Source organism: Phyllopteryx taeniolatus, chromosome 1 (genome assembly GCF_024500385.1).
Source record: "Phyllopteryx taeniolatus isolate TA_2022b chromosome 1, UOR_Ptae_1.2, whole genome shotgun sequence".
NCBI classification, from domain to species: Eukaryota; Metazoa; Chordata; class Actinopteri; order Syngnathiformes; family Syngnathidae; genus Phyllopteryx; species Phyllopteryx taeniolatus.
In genome coordinates this window covers 1,300,228-1,319,813 of record NC_084502.1, presented here as the reverse complement: position 1 = coordinate 1,319,813, position 19,586 = coordinate 1,300,228, and the positions used below count along the sequence as shown (strand labels likewise).

Genomic DNA, 19,586 nt, shown 5'->3' with positions numbered 1-19,586 from the left:
CACACTTTGAGAATCACTAATCTAGACAACCCCATTTATGTTTGAGAACTTCCTTTAAAGGTAAAGCGCAATAACAAGCCAGACCTAACTCCTCTGTAGTCCAGTGGTTTTACATTAGACAACAAAAATGGCTGCGTTACGACCCATGCTATTTTCTGTCCGCTCAAACTGTATTGCCGTTGTAGTTGCATGTTAATCTCTGTGTGCCGGTTCTTTGCTGAGACTGGTCAACTGCTCCTCCCTGATTGGTGGCCCTCATGCCCGACGCAAGTCACCAATCGGTGCCAAGCAAGGAGGCGAGATCGCAGATGGGATGCCAGGAACACCGCCAGCTGCACTCGTGATCCGCTCCAGGGCTTCAAAGGGAGTCTTTGGTCTTTCGTGCTGGCTGGCTTTAATTTCATGTGTCGCTACACCCCTCGTTTGTATTGTACCGCTGTCTTTGTATTGAACTGCGGACTAGATAATAATATTCAAATTGTCTTTGTGTAGCATGTGCCGGCAGCCGGGATTCATATGAGCGTTTACTCTTCTTTGAGTTATATTGTAGTGTGACAGTAGTGTGGGCACTTGTTGGCACTTGTTGGCCTTTTGGCCTGTGGCATTTCTAGGCCACTTTTGTATTTAATAGATTTGCAAACTGGCTCAAAGACAGACTTGTTCTGTACTCTTTTTGTTACAGTGATTAGATAGGATTAGTTTGTGTTGGATTGTTCAACACCGCTTGGTAGTTTTTGGAAGTTCCAGTTCAATGTTAGTCCCTTTCTCCATCACAAATAATCCAAAAGGGTCGTAACAGGCTGAAAAAGACCCAAAACTCACCTGGATGCCTCTAAGTGAGGACGCCCCCATGTAGAGAAACACTCCATACAGCACAGGCATCGGGATGAACTGGAATTCAAACCCAGACAAGTCATTTGTGAGGTTTGCATAGTTATACATCCAGCATGTGTTTATTAGTTTATTTTGCTGACCTTCAAGACAGAGGTCATAAAGACAGAGCAGCCCATTAGGGTGAAGATCATGAGACCAGTAAAGCGCTGCTCACGGATGCCCAGGAACTTGGGCTGCTCTCCGGGTGCAGAGCACTCGGACTCCAGCTTCAAGCTGTTCACGTGAGAGATGGAGAGCACGGTGGCGGCCACGAACCACGGCAGGCCCATCACAGAGCACACGCCCAGCATCACGCCAACCACGAACAAGTCTAGATGATAGCCGCAGCCTTTCTGAAAGACCAGAGCCAAGACCAGGACATTTATTCTCGAATCCAAGAACTACTTAGGAAGTAATTTACAGGTGTAGACAGGTATACCTTCAGTTTGTGTTCCTTCCTGTTGATAATAACAGCCGTGATCTGTTGGTCCATGAAGATGAGGATTGTGCACAGCAGAGCAGGGATGAAAGTGATGATGGTGGTCCACCATGGGTTGGGACCCACGGGGTTTACAACCCAGCCACGATCATCTCTGGTTGGCTAAAAGCAGCATAGACAGGAATGAGGCTGTTACTCTTCAATACAGTTGATGTTTAAGTGGCTGTTATTCTTTAATACTGTAATACTGTATGTTTTCTTTTGTTTTTTTAAAGAGGTGGGATGGCGGCTGTGTGAAAGCTGATAACAGGAAGCCGTGGCTGTGGTGTCTAATACCTGAGATTCGCTTCTCCAGTCCTTTTGTGTTGAAAATGTCACGATGCAAGTATTGCATATGTCACACCAGATGCTACCGTGGATTAGAATTGTCTGCTTGTGGGAAGCTGTGTCCTTTGTCAATTTGCACATAGACAAGATTCTGTCTGAAAGTCAAAAAAATGTCAAGTCTGTTGCATCTCTGATGGGGCACTTTCAGAAAGGGTCACACACTCAAGGACTGTTCATGGGAGTATCATAATAGTAGGGTCCCCAGTCCTACTATGCTTCTGTTTAACCTCATCAGCAGCTGGCACCTACTGACTAAGCAGGGGGACCACATTGGGGTTTCCAATGACTTTCCTTGATTACAGTCTTGCCTGTGGTCCTGCCGTGAGACCTCCCTGAGGACGAAGGATCTATCGGCGCTGATCCGCACCATCCTGTTGTAGAGGCCCCAGACACGGTCAACGTGTCCTCTTTGACGACAACTGCCTCCAGCTCATCCTTCGTTGCTGCCTGCTTGACCGTATCCCATCAGCAATCCTGCGCCAGTGATGTTGACTCGGTGCTCTGCCCGCTATTCTCCTTCAACGTCAGCTTCGGTGGTTTGTTCACGCCTCCCACAGATCCCCTGGCGAGGTCAGTTCAGTGAACATTCAGATCAGTGAGGTCTTGCAACTGACCTCACCCTCACCACAGATGATGACGAGTTTGTTCAGTCTGTGGGTGTCCTGACAGTTTTTCTTCTGCAGGTTGCCAAACCATCCATAACTGCAACCACGTCCTGGAATGTGAACTACTTGGGGTTAAGGACGGGCTGCTCCAGTGTCTTCGTGACATGGGATATGAGTGAAACTGGTCTAAAGACACGAAGCTCTTCTTTGGGACAGGGTCTTGTGGTGTCTGTTTTGTATTTTTAACATCTTTGAATTCATAAATGTTCCTATATATGTAATGAGAATCACTGAGCCTTTTTTTTCATTATTATTTAAAAAAATAATAATTCTTGATCCTAAAATAGTCCAAGCGTTGCTTCAAAACTTCAGGCTTTTGTCTCAAAACTAGATAAATCTGACCTCTTTAGAGTAAATCACACAGCTGTGGGCCTCATGGGCATCAAGTTAGAAGACACAAGCACAACTGAAACCATTCACGTGAGTGTAGGAAGGTTACAGATATCAAACTGGTATCGCAACTGAGAGGTCAAACAGATGACGAGTAAGAAGCGACAACTCAGTAGACTGAGTGATAGTTTGAAGACAGAACGTGACACCAATAAAGCATAAACTTCACATTAGGCTGCCGATCATGCACAACTGTACCAGTGAAAACGGTCCATACGGAAAGCCAAATGGGAAAAAAAGGAACTTTTCAAAAGGAGCAACACATTGTGTATTGAAAAGTATATAAACCCATGTTTGTGCAGTGTCCTAGTTACCGTTTTTAACTCTGTTCTTCAAGAGATTAATATCATTCAAGAACTTTTTATATTACAAATGACATCAAGCACCAGCCTCGCCTGTGTGGAGTTTGCATGTTCTCCCCGTGCCTGGGTGGCTTTTCTCCGGGTACTCCGGTTTCCTCCCACATCCCAAAAACATGCGTGGTAGGTTAATTGAAGACTCTAAATTGCCTTTAGGTGTGAATGTGAGAGCGAATAGTTGTTTGTTGATATGTGCCCTGTGATTGGCTGGCGACCAGTTCAGGGTGGACCCCGCCTCTCGCCCAGCAAGCCCGCGACCCAAGTGAGGAGAAGCGGTGTGGAATATAGATGGATAGATGAACCAAGCTGCTTGAGCGGAAGTCAAAAGGTCAAAATGGTGGCAGTTTTGCACACTCAGAATCAGTTATTGCTCTGAATACTTCACAAAAAACTTATCAAGTGGACTAGATGAGACTCACTTTAAACTTGTTGGGAACTTGTAACTTTGGTGAGGGAATGCCTAGAGCGTAGTCAACCAGAACCATGGTGAGAATGGTGATGAAGACTGCAAAGTCACTGATGATGGCTCGCACCTGAAGACAAACATGGACAGGATACTCTTTTAGATCAAAACGGCATAGACTGCAATGTACAGTAGCTAGACCACTAGATGGCTCCGCTGGTACTGGCCTTGGTAGGAAAGTAGCGCCTTGTCTTGAACTCCTTGAGGAAGGCGGACATGAAGACGGTAGAGAAGAAGAGGACCACGCACCAGAACAGGACGTCAGGAATGTAAGGGCCGTGGGGACCGCAGGCGCTGCCTTCGAACTCCCCGTGCAGATCTTCGCACTCCTACTGGCACCAGAGGACCCGAAGAGGATGATAGCGGGATAATGATGGCAAACGGGTTCGTCAAGTGAGTGGTAATCAACATCCTACAAAGACCCTACCGGCAAGTTTTCCATTCATAATTTAGGGGTCAGTGTTCCTCTGGGTGAAATGGCCCGAACGTTAAAACACAAATGACGTACGTCTGGCAATGCTATGCAACCTCAGCATTTTTCTGTCACTTTTCTCAATGAGCTTGCGTATGACAATCACACTATTCTTGACATAAAAAATAATTAGCGGGAATGCTTATATCTTAGTATTGACACAACTGACACAGCCTCTGAGGTGGTCCCAGCACTGACAGTTGTGGTCTTTGTAAACCCAGAACCTTTGGCCAAATAAAATTGGATTGTGCCGGTAAACCCGACCAGTGAGTTTAAAGATTATTTACCGTAACTTCCAACATAGTCCAGTTGACCTGGGAGGCTGTGATGTTCCTCTCCTCCCAGAACAGCCGAGTGTCATTGCTGGGATCCCTGGGCTCCACACAAGTGCACCTGGAATTCAATAATGCAGAATTGGAAGGTTTCGTACAAAGAAAAATCTTATTTTTGGGATTGGTAAAGAATTAAAACGGATTGTTCTTCCTAACTTTTGAAGGCGATAACTTCATAAAATCACTTACGAATATTGCGTTAGTTTCTGAAGATTGTTGTTTTTATTGATGGGGTAGTGCACGCCAAGGTGGACGAGTTTCTCCAGGGCTTCGTAGATGAAGATGATGCAGATCAGGGATGCAAAGGCTTCCTCTGTGAACCGGGTGATGTAACAAACAAGCGAGCTGGCATCTGTGGCCACAAGCAGGAGACAGAAAAAGGATGTCCAAAGGCCTATACAGGCCCTCAGGGAGAGGTAGGAGAGGCCATAGTCCCTGAAACGAAATGTTTAACAAATGGCATCACTTTGCAAGAAGATTCAACTGCGAGAAGTGACTAACATTTACTCAAAGAGAAAAGACACACTTGCAGAACTTGAAGAGGATCTTCTCAAACACAAGAACCGGACCGGTGCTGCCGAGGATCGTAAGTGGCTGCCCAGCAAAAAGCGAGTATGCAATTCCAGTCATGGAAGCCCCAAACAAGGACTCGATGGCACTCTGAAAACACAGCACTGATCGTTCTGGGTCATATACTGTATTATCATATATCGTATGAAGTCATGCTTTGACAGTAACCGAATGTTGCTTAAGCACTGCATCCCTTTACCTCACTTTATTGTTTTAGGAATTCACCCTCATTTTAAAATATATAGTGTTCCCCCTCTATATTGTGGTTCATCATTAGCACCCCTGGAATAAAGCAGTTATTTAAGCAACTGTGTTGTTTTTTGACAGCTCTCTTTATTGGAAGTCATTTCACAAGTGACTAAGAAATTGCTTTGGATTGTTTTTCTGACAGTATACATGCAAGCCCCAATTTCGGGTTGCTTGCCTTCAGTGTGGTACTACGTTCTGCCACAACGTGCTAGCAGGCAGCACTGAGGTCTACAGGTAGAGATGCGGCGTAATTAAGTGCAAGAAGAAGAGATAGAGAAGGGCCCCATCTCAGCACCAGTAATAGTCATTGTTCCGACAAAAACAATACGAGCCTGCGAGCATTGTTGTATACTTTGTTTGTATGTGATGCTGCTCTGTAGCAGTTGTTTGAAGGTTTACATTTACACCAAAACCTATGCTAATTTCTTTTAGCCCGTATACGGATTAGTGACAGAGAGAATGGACTGAATGTTTAATTTTCTTTTTTGTGTCAGTTTTACAGTAAACGTCAACTCGGAGTGACAATAACATATTTTTTTAAATTTTCACCTACTGTATTGTGGGTGGGTCTAGAACATAACCCGCAATAAAAGGGGGTTCGCTGTTTTTTTTTTTTTTTTTTTTTAATTCTCTTACCACACGCCCTTCAGTAGCCTCACCCAGAAGACCTCCAAAGGTGATGACAGGTGACATGCAAGCACAGTAAAGGAAAAGGAAGGAGGCCAGACACTGCAGGCTGACGGCGTCAGTGTAGTCAGAAAGGTAGTGATGGGCCTTCCGCTTGATGTCCAAGATAAACCCGCCGAACAGCCTTGGAGGAAGACACATTTTAGCAGCACTGCTTTGCTGTGAAACCACAAAGTTAATAGTGTGGGATTATCAACAGCTGTGTGTCAGTGTAACATTCTGAGCTTAACGACAGAACCGAAACTACTTGCCAACACTATTCACTTTGTCATGAAGCCTTTACAGACAGCTTTGTCACCTGCCTTTTTAATGAAAGTCAGGTTTTAGGGATAGGGTTTTTAACGTTGAATTTGCCGCCTTCCAAGGGAGTAACAGAGGAGGAAAGCTGCAAGTGTGAAGTTAAGAGTCTGAAGTGTAACACCCGAAACTGCCTTGTGTTGAAAGCAAATGTTTCTGTCACGCTGCCAAGCACCTACTGTAATTATCTCATTGCATAAAGCCGCAATGGCTCTGCAAAGGCGAACTTTGGACACAACAATTGTCATGCATCTGTGAATTCTGTCTGAAGGGCAAAGGTGAATAAATCTGCTGGTGCGTAGCTGATGTAGCAATTTACCAGGAAGCTGGTGTGCGAGCGATTGTGGCGTCTTCCTGTCTTCAACTTACTTTCCAGTGCGTTGAAGCTCAGGGCCACCGTGGCCTCCATGTTCCCCTGACTCCACAAGATCTGTAACTCCGTTTGGAAGAGGAGGAATCTTCCGCTTTTCCTGTGTGATTTACAAGGAAAAAAAAGGTTTTTTTTCTTAAATCCAACCGCCACAAATTTCAAGAAGAATGTGGAACTATAGCAGTGCCGTTACACTCAAACACTCACCCCAAAAGCGTGACAATATATTGCAAAATAATCACATATTCCTCTTGCCTATCTGCTTGTATCGAGCTCGAAGGAGCAATATTTGGAGAGTCCTTGGTCCCTTCAAAGGCGCTATATCAATGTCTACGATTATCATTTATTAGTGATGTCCAGAGTCGACAGGTCTAAAAGGATTATGTCAAGGATTTCGACTACCAGGCGATCTGACCAAATGTAATAACTTCAGGACCTCCGTGTAAACTGGCCCAGCTTCAAATTAATCTTGGCATAGTTGTAATTGAGATGAACTTTGAGAGAAGGGTGATGGCAACAAGAAAACAATTAGCTGTAGCAAAATGGAGATTACCGTGGATTATAACAAAAATGACAGGGCAAACAAATGTGAGCATTTGTTTATTTTGTCATTTCTAGCCATCTAGCGTCAACTCTTAATGTTCTATTCTTCAAAACTTAGTAAGGACGTTGCAAAGATGAATTTGCCCAGTCAATGAGCAACCAGCAGTGATTTAGGTCACACACATGGGTACATCCGGCTCGGAACCCCAACTGGCCAGCGACTGGAAATCGTACCTTGCATCGGAGTATCTAGTGCCGCGGTGTACTTGCTTTTGACAATGTAAATGCAATAAGCAACTGTGATGAATAACTACCATGTAGTCAAAAATAGGCTTCAGTAACATTTAAGCTTTGTACTTTTTACCTTGTAATAGTCCTGTTAGAGTAAAAGTACAATAATTCAATACACTTTCCGCATCTGGTAACGTGTACAGTATAAAAATGAAGGTGCGTTTATTAAGGGAAAAAAATGAGTGGTGGTGAATAATGGTGTAGTTCAGGGATTCCCAACCAGTGTGTCGTAGCACTTCAGTGTTCCATGAGAGATTATAAAGTGAGTTTGCCGATATATGCCAGCAATGGATAGTAAATGTTCTCCCACTAGATGGCAATTGTCCTGTGTATGCACTTTTTGTGACATTTTTGATTGGTGTTTGTCCATGAGATTTTGCCTCTCATGTGAATATGTGACTCGGCTCACTGAAGTTTGGGAAACACTGGTGCAGTTTATGTGTAATCCTATGAACACACAAAGCAAACTACTCACGGGTGAAAACAATACTATCAATTGCTTCCTTTTTTTGGGAGTGGGAGTTTACCTGAGAGGGCACATTTTTGGGTGGTTCTATTCTGATGGAGGGATCCCACTCGCCAGGGGGTAACACTGTCACTTGGTCCAAGAACTCATCAATACCTGCGACAAGATCATTTCTGTCTTTGGCTTTATACGCCACATCATGGAAAACCTGGCGAGGGAAAAAGTTGAACTGTTATCCAAACGCTTTTATTGAAGTTCATCTCGCTGGTGGAATAGCAACATCTGGCATTAATAAAAGCTGCAATGAGAACTCCTGACGTTCCTCACAGCATGCTGTGCGTTCATCCATCTAGAGATTACTTTTTGGGCAGAATTCAAAGTACAGCTGGAGCTCAAGAAAACAACAAAATCTGTCGTTATTACTGGTAACCAAGGCCTCACCTCGTCCGTCATCAGGGTTGCAATAGATCGTCCAATTTCATGGTACTGTGGACCTTTTCCCAGAGGCCCAAGCAGGATGAAAAGGAACCTGTGAAATGCAAAAAAGAAATAGTACATAGAGGACACAGTCAGGGAGCGCACCAGATCATCTGTCCAAGAATAAACATGGAGGTCAGCGGGAGTAACCTGGTGGTGATGGGAACCTCAGCCAGACCGCTGAGCAGCACGGCGGGTGCCAGGCGGACGAAGGCCACCACAGGACGGTCGAGAAACTCCAACTCCCCGACCAGGACGTTGGAGGCCTCGGCACCAGGCGGGATCTTCTTCATGAAGTGAAGGTCAATCTAACAAACAAAACTTTTCAATGATTGATGACACCAGCCAACGGAAATGACAAAGACAGAAATAAATTAAGGACTTTGATGCTGTTTAATTCAAATCAGCATATAACAGCAATCCCCTAATACTACGAGAATATGCCCCTAGGGCGTCACGGTATTAGAATGCTATGCAGGAATCAGAATAAATGCTTGGTAAATCCCATTATCTTCAAGCTGGCTATGGTTTTTCATATCACTGTTTTTATGTCTACGATCTCACCTTTGATCACCAGTTTGCAATCACAAACTGTTAATGTGTTGGGCATTGGTGATTTTTCACATAGTAAAAGTGCCTCCACAAAACTATACACAATCAACATTCTTTTACGCACCATTCCTGAGAAAGTTATTATGACAAGCTAAATAACACAAACTTGATTTAGACTTGGAATGCATTGTTGTCAATGAAAAAGCACTTGTCAAAGTACTAGACAAAGGTTCTGTATCTAGATTAGTCCAATTTAATAGATTTCTAACAATTTGTGAATATTAACAGGTTCAAGTTCTGTGAAAAGTTAGCAATGGCATCCCACAAGGGTCTATACTGGGAACAATATTATTTATAAATCCTCTTTGGAAGCAGTTTATAGTTTTATATAGAATATAAAGTTTAATTTGACTAACTCAATAATTGGGAGGCATGGTGGATGACTGGTTAGCACAGCCGCCTAACGGTTCTGAGGACCGGGGTTCGAATTGCCGGTAAGTGTGGATGAGAGTGTGACTGATTGTTTGTCTATATGTGCCCTGCGATTGGCTGGCGACCAGTTCAGGGTATACCCCGCCTCTCGTCCAGAGTCAGCTGAGATAGGCGCCAGCAGGCTCGTGACCCTAGTGAGGATAATCGGTTCAGAAAATGGATGGATGAATAATTCAATAGTTGGAAGACCTGGCCATCTCTATCTTTTCACAGCCATAATGTTATGTATGTTAAAAAGTTGTTTCTCTCTGTTGTAGCTATAGTAATTCTGTCTCCAGGAACACTACTCCTTCTTGCAGACCACTCTGCTACAACATACAGTATTATTGTGAGTTTAGCTAGCATTGGTCTAATTGCCAGACACAACCATTCACACTTAAATTAACACCAAAAGGAAGTCAGCGTACCTTGAGAACACCCATGCAAGCATAGTGATTCTATCTTTGGTCACTCTATTTTACGCCACCCAAACAAAACAGATTTAAGGTGTCTTCCAGTTTTTGTTTGCCTTTGTCACCAAGGTGATTGCACACCAGAGCTGATGTTGTTTCTCTTGTTTTCTTTAGAGTGAGTATGGTCTTGGACAAGCTTAAAATAATCATCTTGGATATGTTCTCTAATGAAACTACACAATACATATACAAATAAGTTTGAATGGGTGAATGAATGCTTGAGTCTCAGTATTTTTAAACTTTGTCACATAACCATGAGTGTCAGTGTTTAGGCTGTTATGTAAGGGTGGTCTTCCAGTGACATTTTGTCCACTTTCCCAGGATAAGCTGCAAAGGTTGAGCATTCCACATGGTACCCAATCTTAAATCAATAATTTGACCCGGTCTCACTTTTCAGCAGATAAACAGCCGAACCAGCGGTGGCTCACCTTGCTGAAGTCGACGGCACTGTTTTCTCTGCTGACGTCTTGTTTGCCCTCGGTGCTGGCTGACTGCGACTGCGATGAAACGGTTTGGCCTGTCAAGAAAACACTGATGTCAGGTCCAGCAACATGTGTGTGTGTGTGTGTGTGTGTATATATATATATATGATATATATATATATATATATATATATATATATAGACGATAAGTCAGACTCATCATTACAGTGCTTTTACCGGATCTCATTAGTTTGTTGGAGTGTATGTTAACCGTACTGTATGGCTAATAGAGTACATAGCCCAATAGCCCACTCGCCGTTCTTATCCATAGAATGAGGCTCTGATTGCTTCTTGCCGATGTCCGCAAAGGAGCGGACAATCGGGATGCGGTTGGCGAGCTTCTTGTGGTTCTGGTGGTGATGCTGCTTGAGCAGGGCCTCACGGATCCTCCTCCTGGCATCCTGTCCCAGCGGGCCGGAAACTTCGTGCTGATCCAGGACCATATCTGAAAAGTAGAACATGCTGGGCTTGCTTTTGTTTGACTGTACTCTTAAGGTACTTTCCCGTCATAATGCAGGGCAGACTGTGTCTTTTTGGGGACGGTTTCCCCTAAGCACTTTATCATTCCAAACTCATCTTACCCTTAAAAATAAATGGCTTTATGGATGATTTGATTTTGAAAGCGTGCACCACAAGCACGTATGTGCATGTACATGCACATTCAATGAAGAGTCTCCATAAGTTCCATTAACAATCCAGGCTAAACTAAGCTCCTCCATAACATAAAGAGAGATGTGTCACTTCAACATACTTCCTTGATACCAGTTTTTAGATTCCTATTAGCCAGGGTGTTGGCATTATCAAAAGAGCGCAAAAAACAACAACAGGTGAGGGTTTTTTTTTGTGAATAGCTGAAAATACGTTCCACAGAATAAACTTGAATAGTTGACTTTGTGAATAGTGAACTATAAGTATGCGGGGGTTTCCTGTATACATGGAAAAGAAACGGTTTGGAAACGAGTTTGCAATTTAGACACTATAAAACATAATGATTGGATGAAAATGATTTGTAGAATCCCATTCATATTTGTTTTTGAAAATCTGTTTTACCTGCAATCTCCTCCAGCGAATTTGCCCTCATGTCCAGCATCACGGTACCGTTCATAATGCAGCTGCGGAGCTCAAAAAGACTGTGGAGAGACAGCGTGGCCACGTAGGGCTTACTCCATCGCTCGCCACCATCTTCAACGTCCTCCTCAAACTTCAGCCACCTACACAAACGCACGCATATCATTTCAGTTGTTGCCAAACTATCAAAATCTGGATGAATAGAAAGTGATAACGCTTGCATTTGTTTATTTTTTGTATTCTAGTCTTTCAGCATTCAAACACTGGACAGTGGACTGCACTTCTATAGCGCTTTATCTACACTATCACAGTGCCCAAAGCGCTTTACAAAGCCTTACATTTCATTCACACACACATTCACACACCGATGGGCGACTGCTGCCATGCCCACTGGGAGCAAATTAGGGTTCAGTGTCTTGCCCAAGGACACTTTGACATGCAGACAATCGTAGCCGGGATTCGAACCAGCTACCCTTCGGTCACTGGACTCTCTACCTACTGAGCCACAGTAATGAATGTTTGGCTCTGTCAGAAGTCACAAAAAGCAATACAATAATAACACAAGCATAGCCAATTGTATGTAAATGCTTGAATCGCAGCATTCACATTTTAGCATCAGTGTGAATGTAAAATGAACGTAAATAATTGAGTCGATACATTTTCACATTTTATCTAGCAGTGCAAGTCCAACCACAACCAGTTTTTGTCATCGTTTTTACTTCAAGTCAGCAGTAGTCGATCACTTTCCTGCCACCAAAAGGTACCCTGGCGACTATTGTTTACAAACATTATGTAAAAAGGTCTACAGGGATGTCACCAGTGGGATCCCGTGCAACAAAAACAGAGCCACCTGGCAGTCTCCTTCCATTCTGCATCCTCCCCCTCTCTGAGGCAGATTTCGTCCAGCTCGGTGAACAGGGCGTGCGGAATGTGTTCCTCGTCGCCATCCTCAGTCCCCAACAGGAACTGCACCCTCTGAGCCGGCGTGTTTGCTGCAGCAAAGACAACGGTGGGGGACAAGCCTTCGTTTCTGCTCAAACTGCAGCTATGCTAGCAGCCACAAGCAAACGTAAGGGACGGAAGGACACCGACTGTGTGAGGGAGATTCTCGTCCATCGTCAGCTGTCGAGTCCCTTTCCTTGGAGCGCTTCCTGTGTCTATGACCGTGGTGACGGTGGCGGCGATGTGATCTCCGGCCCAGAGGAACATGTACCCCAATGTACAGAGTACGGTGACCTGGAGCCAACAAAAAGCAAACAACTTCATATTCCAACCGTTTGGTGACAGAGCTTTTACTGTCGTGCTGCAGCTTTCTTGCTCTGGAACTTTCATCCTATTGAAATTAGTCTTGGACACTTAAAGCTCTATTTTTGTTTAAAAAAAAACAAAACATCATTTTCACACAAGCCACTACGAGAAGAGATGACACAATGCTAATTAAGCCGATCAGCTCCTGTAACATCTTGTGGCATTTTTCAGTATTTGATTATTTTTTATTTATTTAGTGACTATCATTGTCCCCACACTGGCCCACTCAGTAGTGCACCAGAAATGTGTAACGGAAATGACGTATTGGGAATTTTACCGAGCAGTTGGTGGAGCGCGGCTTCTTGTCTCCCGTTGTAAAAAGCTATTTGAACATATTATTTTGAGAATATGAAGAATCGAACAGTTTGCGTAACATGATGAGGTATTATTTACAATGAGAATTATTGTAAATAGTAAATAATGAAAAAGTAGTGGAATAAAAATGTTTTACATTTACCTATTTTTATTATATTAAAAATTGGTTAATAAATCACGTTAATTATAAAATACAATTTTAAAATAAGCATGAAAATTTTACCATTTTTGTGGTTGCATTCTTTTTAGCATTTTTCCTTAAACTTCCTTAAAGTAAAATGTATTCATTCATTTCTGTTTAATTTTTATTCATTTTTCACATTAAATATTTTTGATATATTGTAAATAGTAAAAATATTGTTAAAAAATTCACATAACCATTCAACAATGTGTATTTATTTAAAAAATATATGAATTCATTATATTAAATTCAGTACAAATAACATTTTAAAGAGATTCTATTAGTATTTTACATACATGTTTTAATGATTTTTATTTTTATTTTTTTAACCTCATCTACAAATGACCTGGCCCATCTGTCAGTTTTAAAAATGAAATTCCATTTGTTAGTAGCCTGGAACTAAACCATTTCCTCTAAACTTTGTTAAGGGTTGAAACACGTCACATGGACCAGATTGTTTTTTTTTTGGTTTTTTTTTTTGCTTATTTCTCACTGAATAAACACCTTAATAAGTCAATGTGAACACGTTGCGGATGTGGTTACCTATGATGTGCAATTTTGAGATATTTAAAATTAGGATTGTTTGCTCATGTTGGAAATTCAGCTTTTGTGTGTGTGTGTGTGTTTGTTTTGCATTTAATGCAGGCCAAACAAATGCACCTCCAGAAAGCTTTTCCCACATTTTCGCTGCTGCACTTGTGCGTGCAGAACTTGAGCATGCATGCACAAGGTTGGATTGAAGATAATCAGAGCTGACTGTCTCCTCTTTTTCACTGCAGTCGAGCTGAGCGGCCAGCGCAGCCGCAGCGCAGCGCACGCCCCCAGCCCTCCGCCCTTCCCTGGCCCTCAGCTGAATGCTCAGAGAACTGTGGATGCCCTGTTCTTGCCTCCTGCACCATATGAGGTGCCAGAGTGTCCAGTAAAATCAAATAAATCTGCATCATAGATTTGACACATACAATATTTTATCCCAGAATTTTACACCACTGGGAAAGTGCGTTGTATATGCATAGGACATCTTTAATCAGGATTTCCTACAAACTGATTTGTACTTAAATCTTTAAACTTACACCTTCACCTTCTTTTTTCAGAGAAACCGATTTACATTTCTATGTGACATGTTGAGCAAAATAAATGCGTACTGTTGGCTTTCATTTCTAGAACTATGGGAATTAAATACAAATTGTATCTTTGTAATTATACGACTTCAAGGGGAAAGCAGAGCAGCTGCAACAAACGCAAACTGAATCGTTTCCCGAGATGAAAGCCCAGAAGACCGGTCACAGGTTTCCACAGAGTTGGTGGCAGGCTGCGACGATCGGACAGCGCGTCAATACAGATTCCGTACATCCGATGTTGGGACTACGCCGCTCAGCCACAAAACTTAATATCAAAGGACTTGAATGATGAGGATGTGGAACGGGATGGAAGCTGAGCGAAATCTCCCAAGTAATGGCTCCTCCCCTTCCAGAACTGCTGGCTGAGTAGAACATGACATTTAATGTTCAACCCTTCACCCTTTTCGTTTTTTGGCTACTTGGGAAGGGAGGACGTCACCCCTCAAAATTAAGTACCGTACAGACGCTGGCCCAACCGGGCCAGTTCAAATTGAATAGAAAAAATAAATCAATGATGTATTCAACACATTCTACAACGAAACAGAAGTAATACTGTGTTAAAGGCTTTAACAATATAGTATAAAGGCACAAAAAAGGAAATAATCAGTGAACCTTAGGGTTAGTATCATATTATCTCATGACTATACATACGGGGCCAGTTGCGGTTCTGTCAGGGCTTCCGCAATTTGGCTCATGGGCCCACCACTCAAAAAAGGTTTAATGTTGCCGACTGCACACCGCAGGAGCAGTTTGTTCCAGAACCAGTGTTACGGTAGAAGCGGACGCATTCTTCATATGCTGCTGACCAAGAGCCTGATATATTCCCACGCTAATTCACGTTGGCACGAGGTTTTTATGGTTGGTGTCCTCTTTTCCACGCATACAGTAGTGTCGTGCGATCCTTCCAAACAACTCAACTTTATTTTTATCTGTCCACATGGTTTGCCAGTAGTGCTGTGGAACATCCAGGTGCAGCAGCTTCCTCCAAGGTGTCCTCTCATGAAATCCAAGTTTTACCTATTGTAGATTTGCCAGCAGAGCACGTGCCAGATATTTCTGGAAGTCTGTAGCCGCCACTCTAGGATTTTTCTTGTCATTGAGCGTTCTGCGCTGTGCTCTTCCAGTCATCTTTCCGGGACGGCGACTCCTAGGGAGAGTAGCAACATTGCAGAACTTTCTCTGGATGAATGGATAGACAGACGATCTGTCTCACCATGGACTGATGCCCATCACGGCTTTTAAAGAAACTTTTTGCTCCTTTCCAGGTACATGCAAGTCAACAATTCTTAGTTGCAGGTATGTTAAGAGCTCTTTTGTGCGAGGCATGGTTCACATAGGGCAATACTTCTTGAGAATAAACTCAAAGCGGTGTTTTGTTTTTCTTTTAGGGCAGCTTCCAATCTCATCACGTTTACTGGATTTTAGGTTGGCAGACTCCTGACTCTGATTAGCTCTTGGAGAAGTCATTAGCCAAGGGCTTGACATACTTTTTCAACCCTGCACTGCACTGTTTGCATGGTGAGGTCATTAAAAAAGATGAAAACATGATTGTGTGGGTTTAGTTTAAGCAGACTGTGTTCAATTGTTGTGCCTTAGATGACGATCGTAGCCTGAGGACTCAATGGAGACATCAGACTCCGATTCAGTACAAAGGGTGGTTTACGAGTACAAGTTCATGAAGAACATGAGAACGTTGACTTCAACGCAGTCGGTGGTGAAAGCAAATCTTTCTCGGCAGGTGTAATAAAAGAAGAAGATGACAGCAATACTTGAAGCATGTCAATCTTCATTCATGTGAAATTATTCACTTGTGTCTGCTGTGAGTCCGTGGGGTGCTGCGTATGATCACATTAAGTTGTTTCCAATCGGCAGTCAGTGGACATTCCATCTAAACCACTACAGTGCATCACTCTGTGTCTGCTATTTTTGTTTATTGTACAATAATCAACACAGCAACTCTTTGGCATCCTGAACATGGCTGATTTTGTTTCGATTCCACCGAAGTACAGAGCACTCCTGAACTGCTGAAGTGCCGTCGTATTCGTCCCTCCCTGCGCTTTGCGAGATCGAGGGGACTTCCTGCTGCTCGCGGCGAGTGAGTGTCTCTTGAACTCGACTCACGGGGGAAATATAAACACAAGATTGTTGTTGTTTTTTTTAAAATCAAGATTACAGTTCATATAAATATGTCTTATTTGCAACAAGCAAATCAGATTTCTGGAACCTAAATATTAATTTTTAAATATTGCCCACAATATACTTTTGATACAACAAGCATACAAAATGCTGATTTGTGACCACAAAATAGATATAATGTGCTTCCTTCATACTATCCATCCATCCATCCATTTTCTGAGCCGCTTCTCCTCACTAGGGTCGCGGGCGTACTGAGCCTATCCCAGCTGTCAGCGGGCAGGAGGCGGGGTACACCCTGAACTGGTTGCCAGCCAATCGCAGGGCACATACAAACAAACAACCATCCGCACTCACATTCACACCTACGGGCAATTTAGAGTCTCCAATTAATGCATGTTTTTGGAATGTGGGAGGAAACCGGAGTGCCCGGAGAAAACCCACGCAGGCACGGGGAGAACATGCAAACTCCACACAGGTGGGGCCGGGGATTGAACCCGGGTTCTCAGAATTGTGAGGCTGACGCTCTAACCAGTCGGCCACCGTGCCGCTCCTTCATACTAATTTGTGGGTATTATATTAAACCCACAATAGTGTTTTGTGCGCACGTTATTCCTATACTATACATACGTGTGTGTGTGTGTGTGTGTGTGTGTGGATATGATATGATATATGATAGAGCACACGAATAAGGCATGGCATGAGTCCTCATCAGTTCGATACTCCATACTGGTCCAGGCCACTTGTGCTCAAAGTGTTGCGTTTGCACTTATGAGACTTTTTATTGTCTGATTGATTGATTGATGAAATGTTTCATTTGACGTGCAGTAAGAAAAAACAAAGAAAAAATGGTGGCACCGCTGTTGTGCACAATGTGTGGCCAAACCTTGCCTCACGCTAACGTGACCATTTGTTTCAAAGAACGACTTTATTATACTGACAGGGTTGTTACCTTCGAGTTCTTCCTTCTCAAAGTTGGTGTTCAGCATGGAGCGGGTTCCGCCGCGGTCCACCACTGCTTCCTCATCAGTCCTCTGACACAAACACACACAGATGGACAAAGCTTGGCTCAACTGGAACCACACGTAATCTAAAGTCTACCATTTTTCAAACTTGCACTCTTTTTCGGAAGTGGGTAGATATGTTTAAAACCGCACCCAAAGAGGGAAAACGAGCTGTAGCCACAACAACGAAGCAAGCCTATTGGGATACAGTTTTTGAAAGCCATTTTCTCCTGCTCAGGGTCATCATACACTTTGAGTCGTGCTTTAAAAAGCTTGATAAATAAATGCTCTTCACCACCGCTGACAAGAGTCATCAGTCATTATAAGAACTGCCACAGACAGATAATGAATAGAGAGCTCACGTTGATTCTAGTGGATACAGCACGGTGCTTTTGCGCCGTGTACAGCTGTTAAATACAGACACTGACTTTGAAAAACAAGAAAATGCGCCCAATGGGCTTGTTAGCACGTGCGTTGTAGAAGGATGGAAAATTAAACATAAAGTCGACAGCCTGCAAGCGTTGCATAGTTCAACTGGAATAAAGCTATAGCGAAACATGATACAAAAGCGTATTATACTGAATTTGAATGATCACAGGATGAGGGTTGTAAAAACAGCGGTTCGCTCTTAACAAATTCTTTTTTGTGGTTGTTTTTGTTGTGCAACCTACCATCAGGTACATCACTTATTTGCATGTCCTCTTTCTGTAATGCCCTAGGTTGCCACAAGATGGCCCCAAAGCTAATAGGAAATGAGTTATTAGTGTCAATGTTGTGTAAGTATGTAAGTGATACATCTCAACAGAGGGACTAAAACATTTCCATGTTGAGAAGGATTTGAGTTAAGCCAGGGTTGTTAGTGGAAATTACAGAGAGATGTTTTTGTTCTGGTACCCGTAAAATTTCAGTGTACTCTTTTACAATTAAGTAATCTGTAAGCCGTTTATTATTAAGGGTAATGTTGTCTGATGATTATGAAATGAGCTTTGCTGTATATTGACAGTTTACATTATTTATTTATTATACATTATAATGATTATTATTATATTATTAGGTATATATTTTATTGTCTGTGTAGATTCTCAGTCATCCAGGGCATGCACAAAATGAACCACGGATCAGTTGCACACAAAATCACTGTGTTAAAAGAACAAAACCAACACAACATGAATTTCACACACAAAAACAAACAAAAAATTCAATTCAATGACATTTTGCTGTTGCCATTCCCCTTGGTAAGTGCCACTCTCATATCAGAGGAACGGACTTCGCTGTTAAAATTCACAACATAGTCTGTTCCTTTTCTTTCCGTTATTTCTACAATCCTCGAAAAGGGTTCATTGGTAAAAGTACATTTTTTATGATTGGATGAGCTGTCTGACGGCACAGCAATGCTCCTCAAGTCAACTGTATCGTGGAAATGTTAAATAAAGTTAGTTGAAAAAAGAACCCAGCATTTCGACTCGAGGCGCAGCCGAGCAATTCAAGCATGACAAGAAATATGCAGCAAAAATGTCTATGATTCCTTATCGCTCGGGTATTGTAACAAAAGCGTGTTATTAAGACACGTGGGAACTGTCATCAAATGTATAATATGTTTCTTTTAAGGGACTAAACATTTTCATCTGATTCCAATTGCTTATTGTTGGGATCCAAGATCATACACTCAACATTGTACCTCTGCTTTGTGAAAAGAAAATAAGTACATACTGTATGCAGTACAGAGCGACAAGCTCTCGCTGACCATCCCGCAAAGATTACCGGGCAAGTCAAATGGTGCCACGTCACTCTCTCGCACACACGGGCGAGCACGTTGATGGTGAGCTATAAGATCAAAAGGCTTCGGTGAACAGACGTGGCAAGATCATGCCGATGCCTTGAAAGTACATGAGGACGTACGCTCAGATTAGGATTCGTTACAAAATCCGTGTACACAGTTGCACGGTAGACTGCGAAAATGGAGCATAAGACTGGCACCAAAAAAGCATTTGCCCCCTTACTATTTGGATTTTGCATATTTATCACACTTAAATGGTTTTGGATAATTCAGACAATTTGAATGTTGTATCTCACAAACAACAATCCAAGTAAATAAAAAATGCCGTTTTTATGTATATTATTATTATTATTATTATTATTACTTACTTAATT

At 42.6% G+C, this 19,586-nt stretch overlaps 1 protein-coding gene across 7 annotated transcripts in view; it reads right to left on the bottom strand.

Annotated features, from left to right (window-relative positions):
• Window positions 1-19,586, bottom strand: part of LOC133482805 (sodium-driven chloride bicarbonate exchanger-like) — a 33,153-nt gene that overhangs the window by 3,793 nt on the left and 9,774 nt on the right. For 4 of the 7 annotated variants that reach the window (XM_061783397.1, XM_061783390.1, XM_061783539.1 and 1 more), the window contains exons 3-21: window positions 17,384-17,465; window positions 12,469-12,612; window positions 12,227-12,368; window positions 11,359-11,519; window positions 10,565-10,753; window positions 10,255-10,343; window positions 8,481-8,638; window positions 8,295-8,382; window positions 7,915-8,061; window positions 6,553-6,653; window positions 5,836-6,010; window positions 4,907-5,040; window positions 4,570-4,815; window positions 4,336-4,441; window positions 3,744-3,905; window positions 3,533-3,646; window positions 1,313-1,474; window positions 975-1,226; window positions 823-891 (exon numbers count right to left, since the gene is read on the bottom strand). In XM_061783397.1, coding sequence (XP_061639381.1) covers window positions 823-891; window positions 975-1,226; window positions 1,313-1,474; window positions 3,533-3,646; window positions 3,744-3,905; window positions 4,336-4,441; window positions 4,570-4,815; window positions 4,907-5,040; window positions 5,836-6,010; window positions 6,553-6,653; window positions 7,915-8,061; window positions 8,295-8,382; window positions 8,481-8,638; window positions 10,255-10,343; window positions 10,565-10,753; window positions 11,359-11,519; window positions 12,227-12,368; window positions 12,469-12,612; window positions 17,384-17,465 — 2,721 coding nt within the window. Of the gene's footprint in view, window positions 1-822; window positions 892-974; window positions 1,227-1,312; window positions 1,475-1,507; window positions 1,795-3,532; window positions 3,647-3,743; window positions 3,909-4,335; window positions 4,442-4,569; window positions 4,816-4,906; window positions 5,041-5,835; window positions 6,011-6,552; window positions 6,654-7,914; window positions 8,062-8,294; window positions 8,383-8,480; window positions 8,639-10,254; window positions 10,344-10,564; window positions 10,754-11,358; window positions 12,613-15,216; window positions 15,446-17,383; window positions 17,466-19,586 lie in introns of those variants that run through there. The other 3 variants (XM_061783634.1, XM_061783720.1, XM_061783807.1) reach the window with 3 other exon arrangements.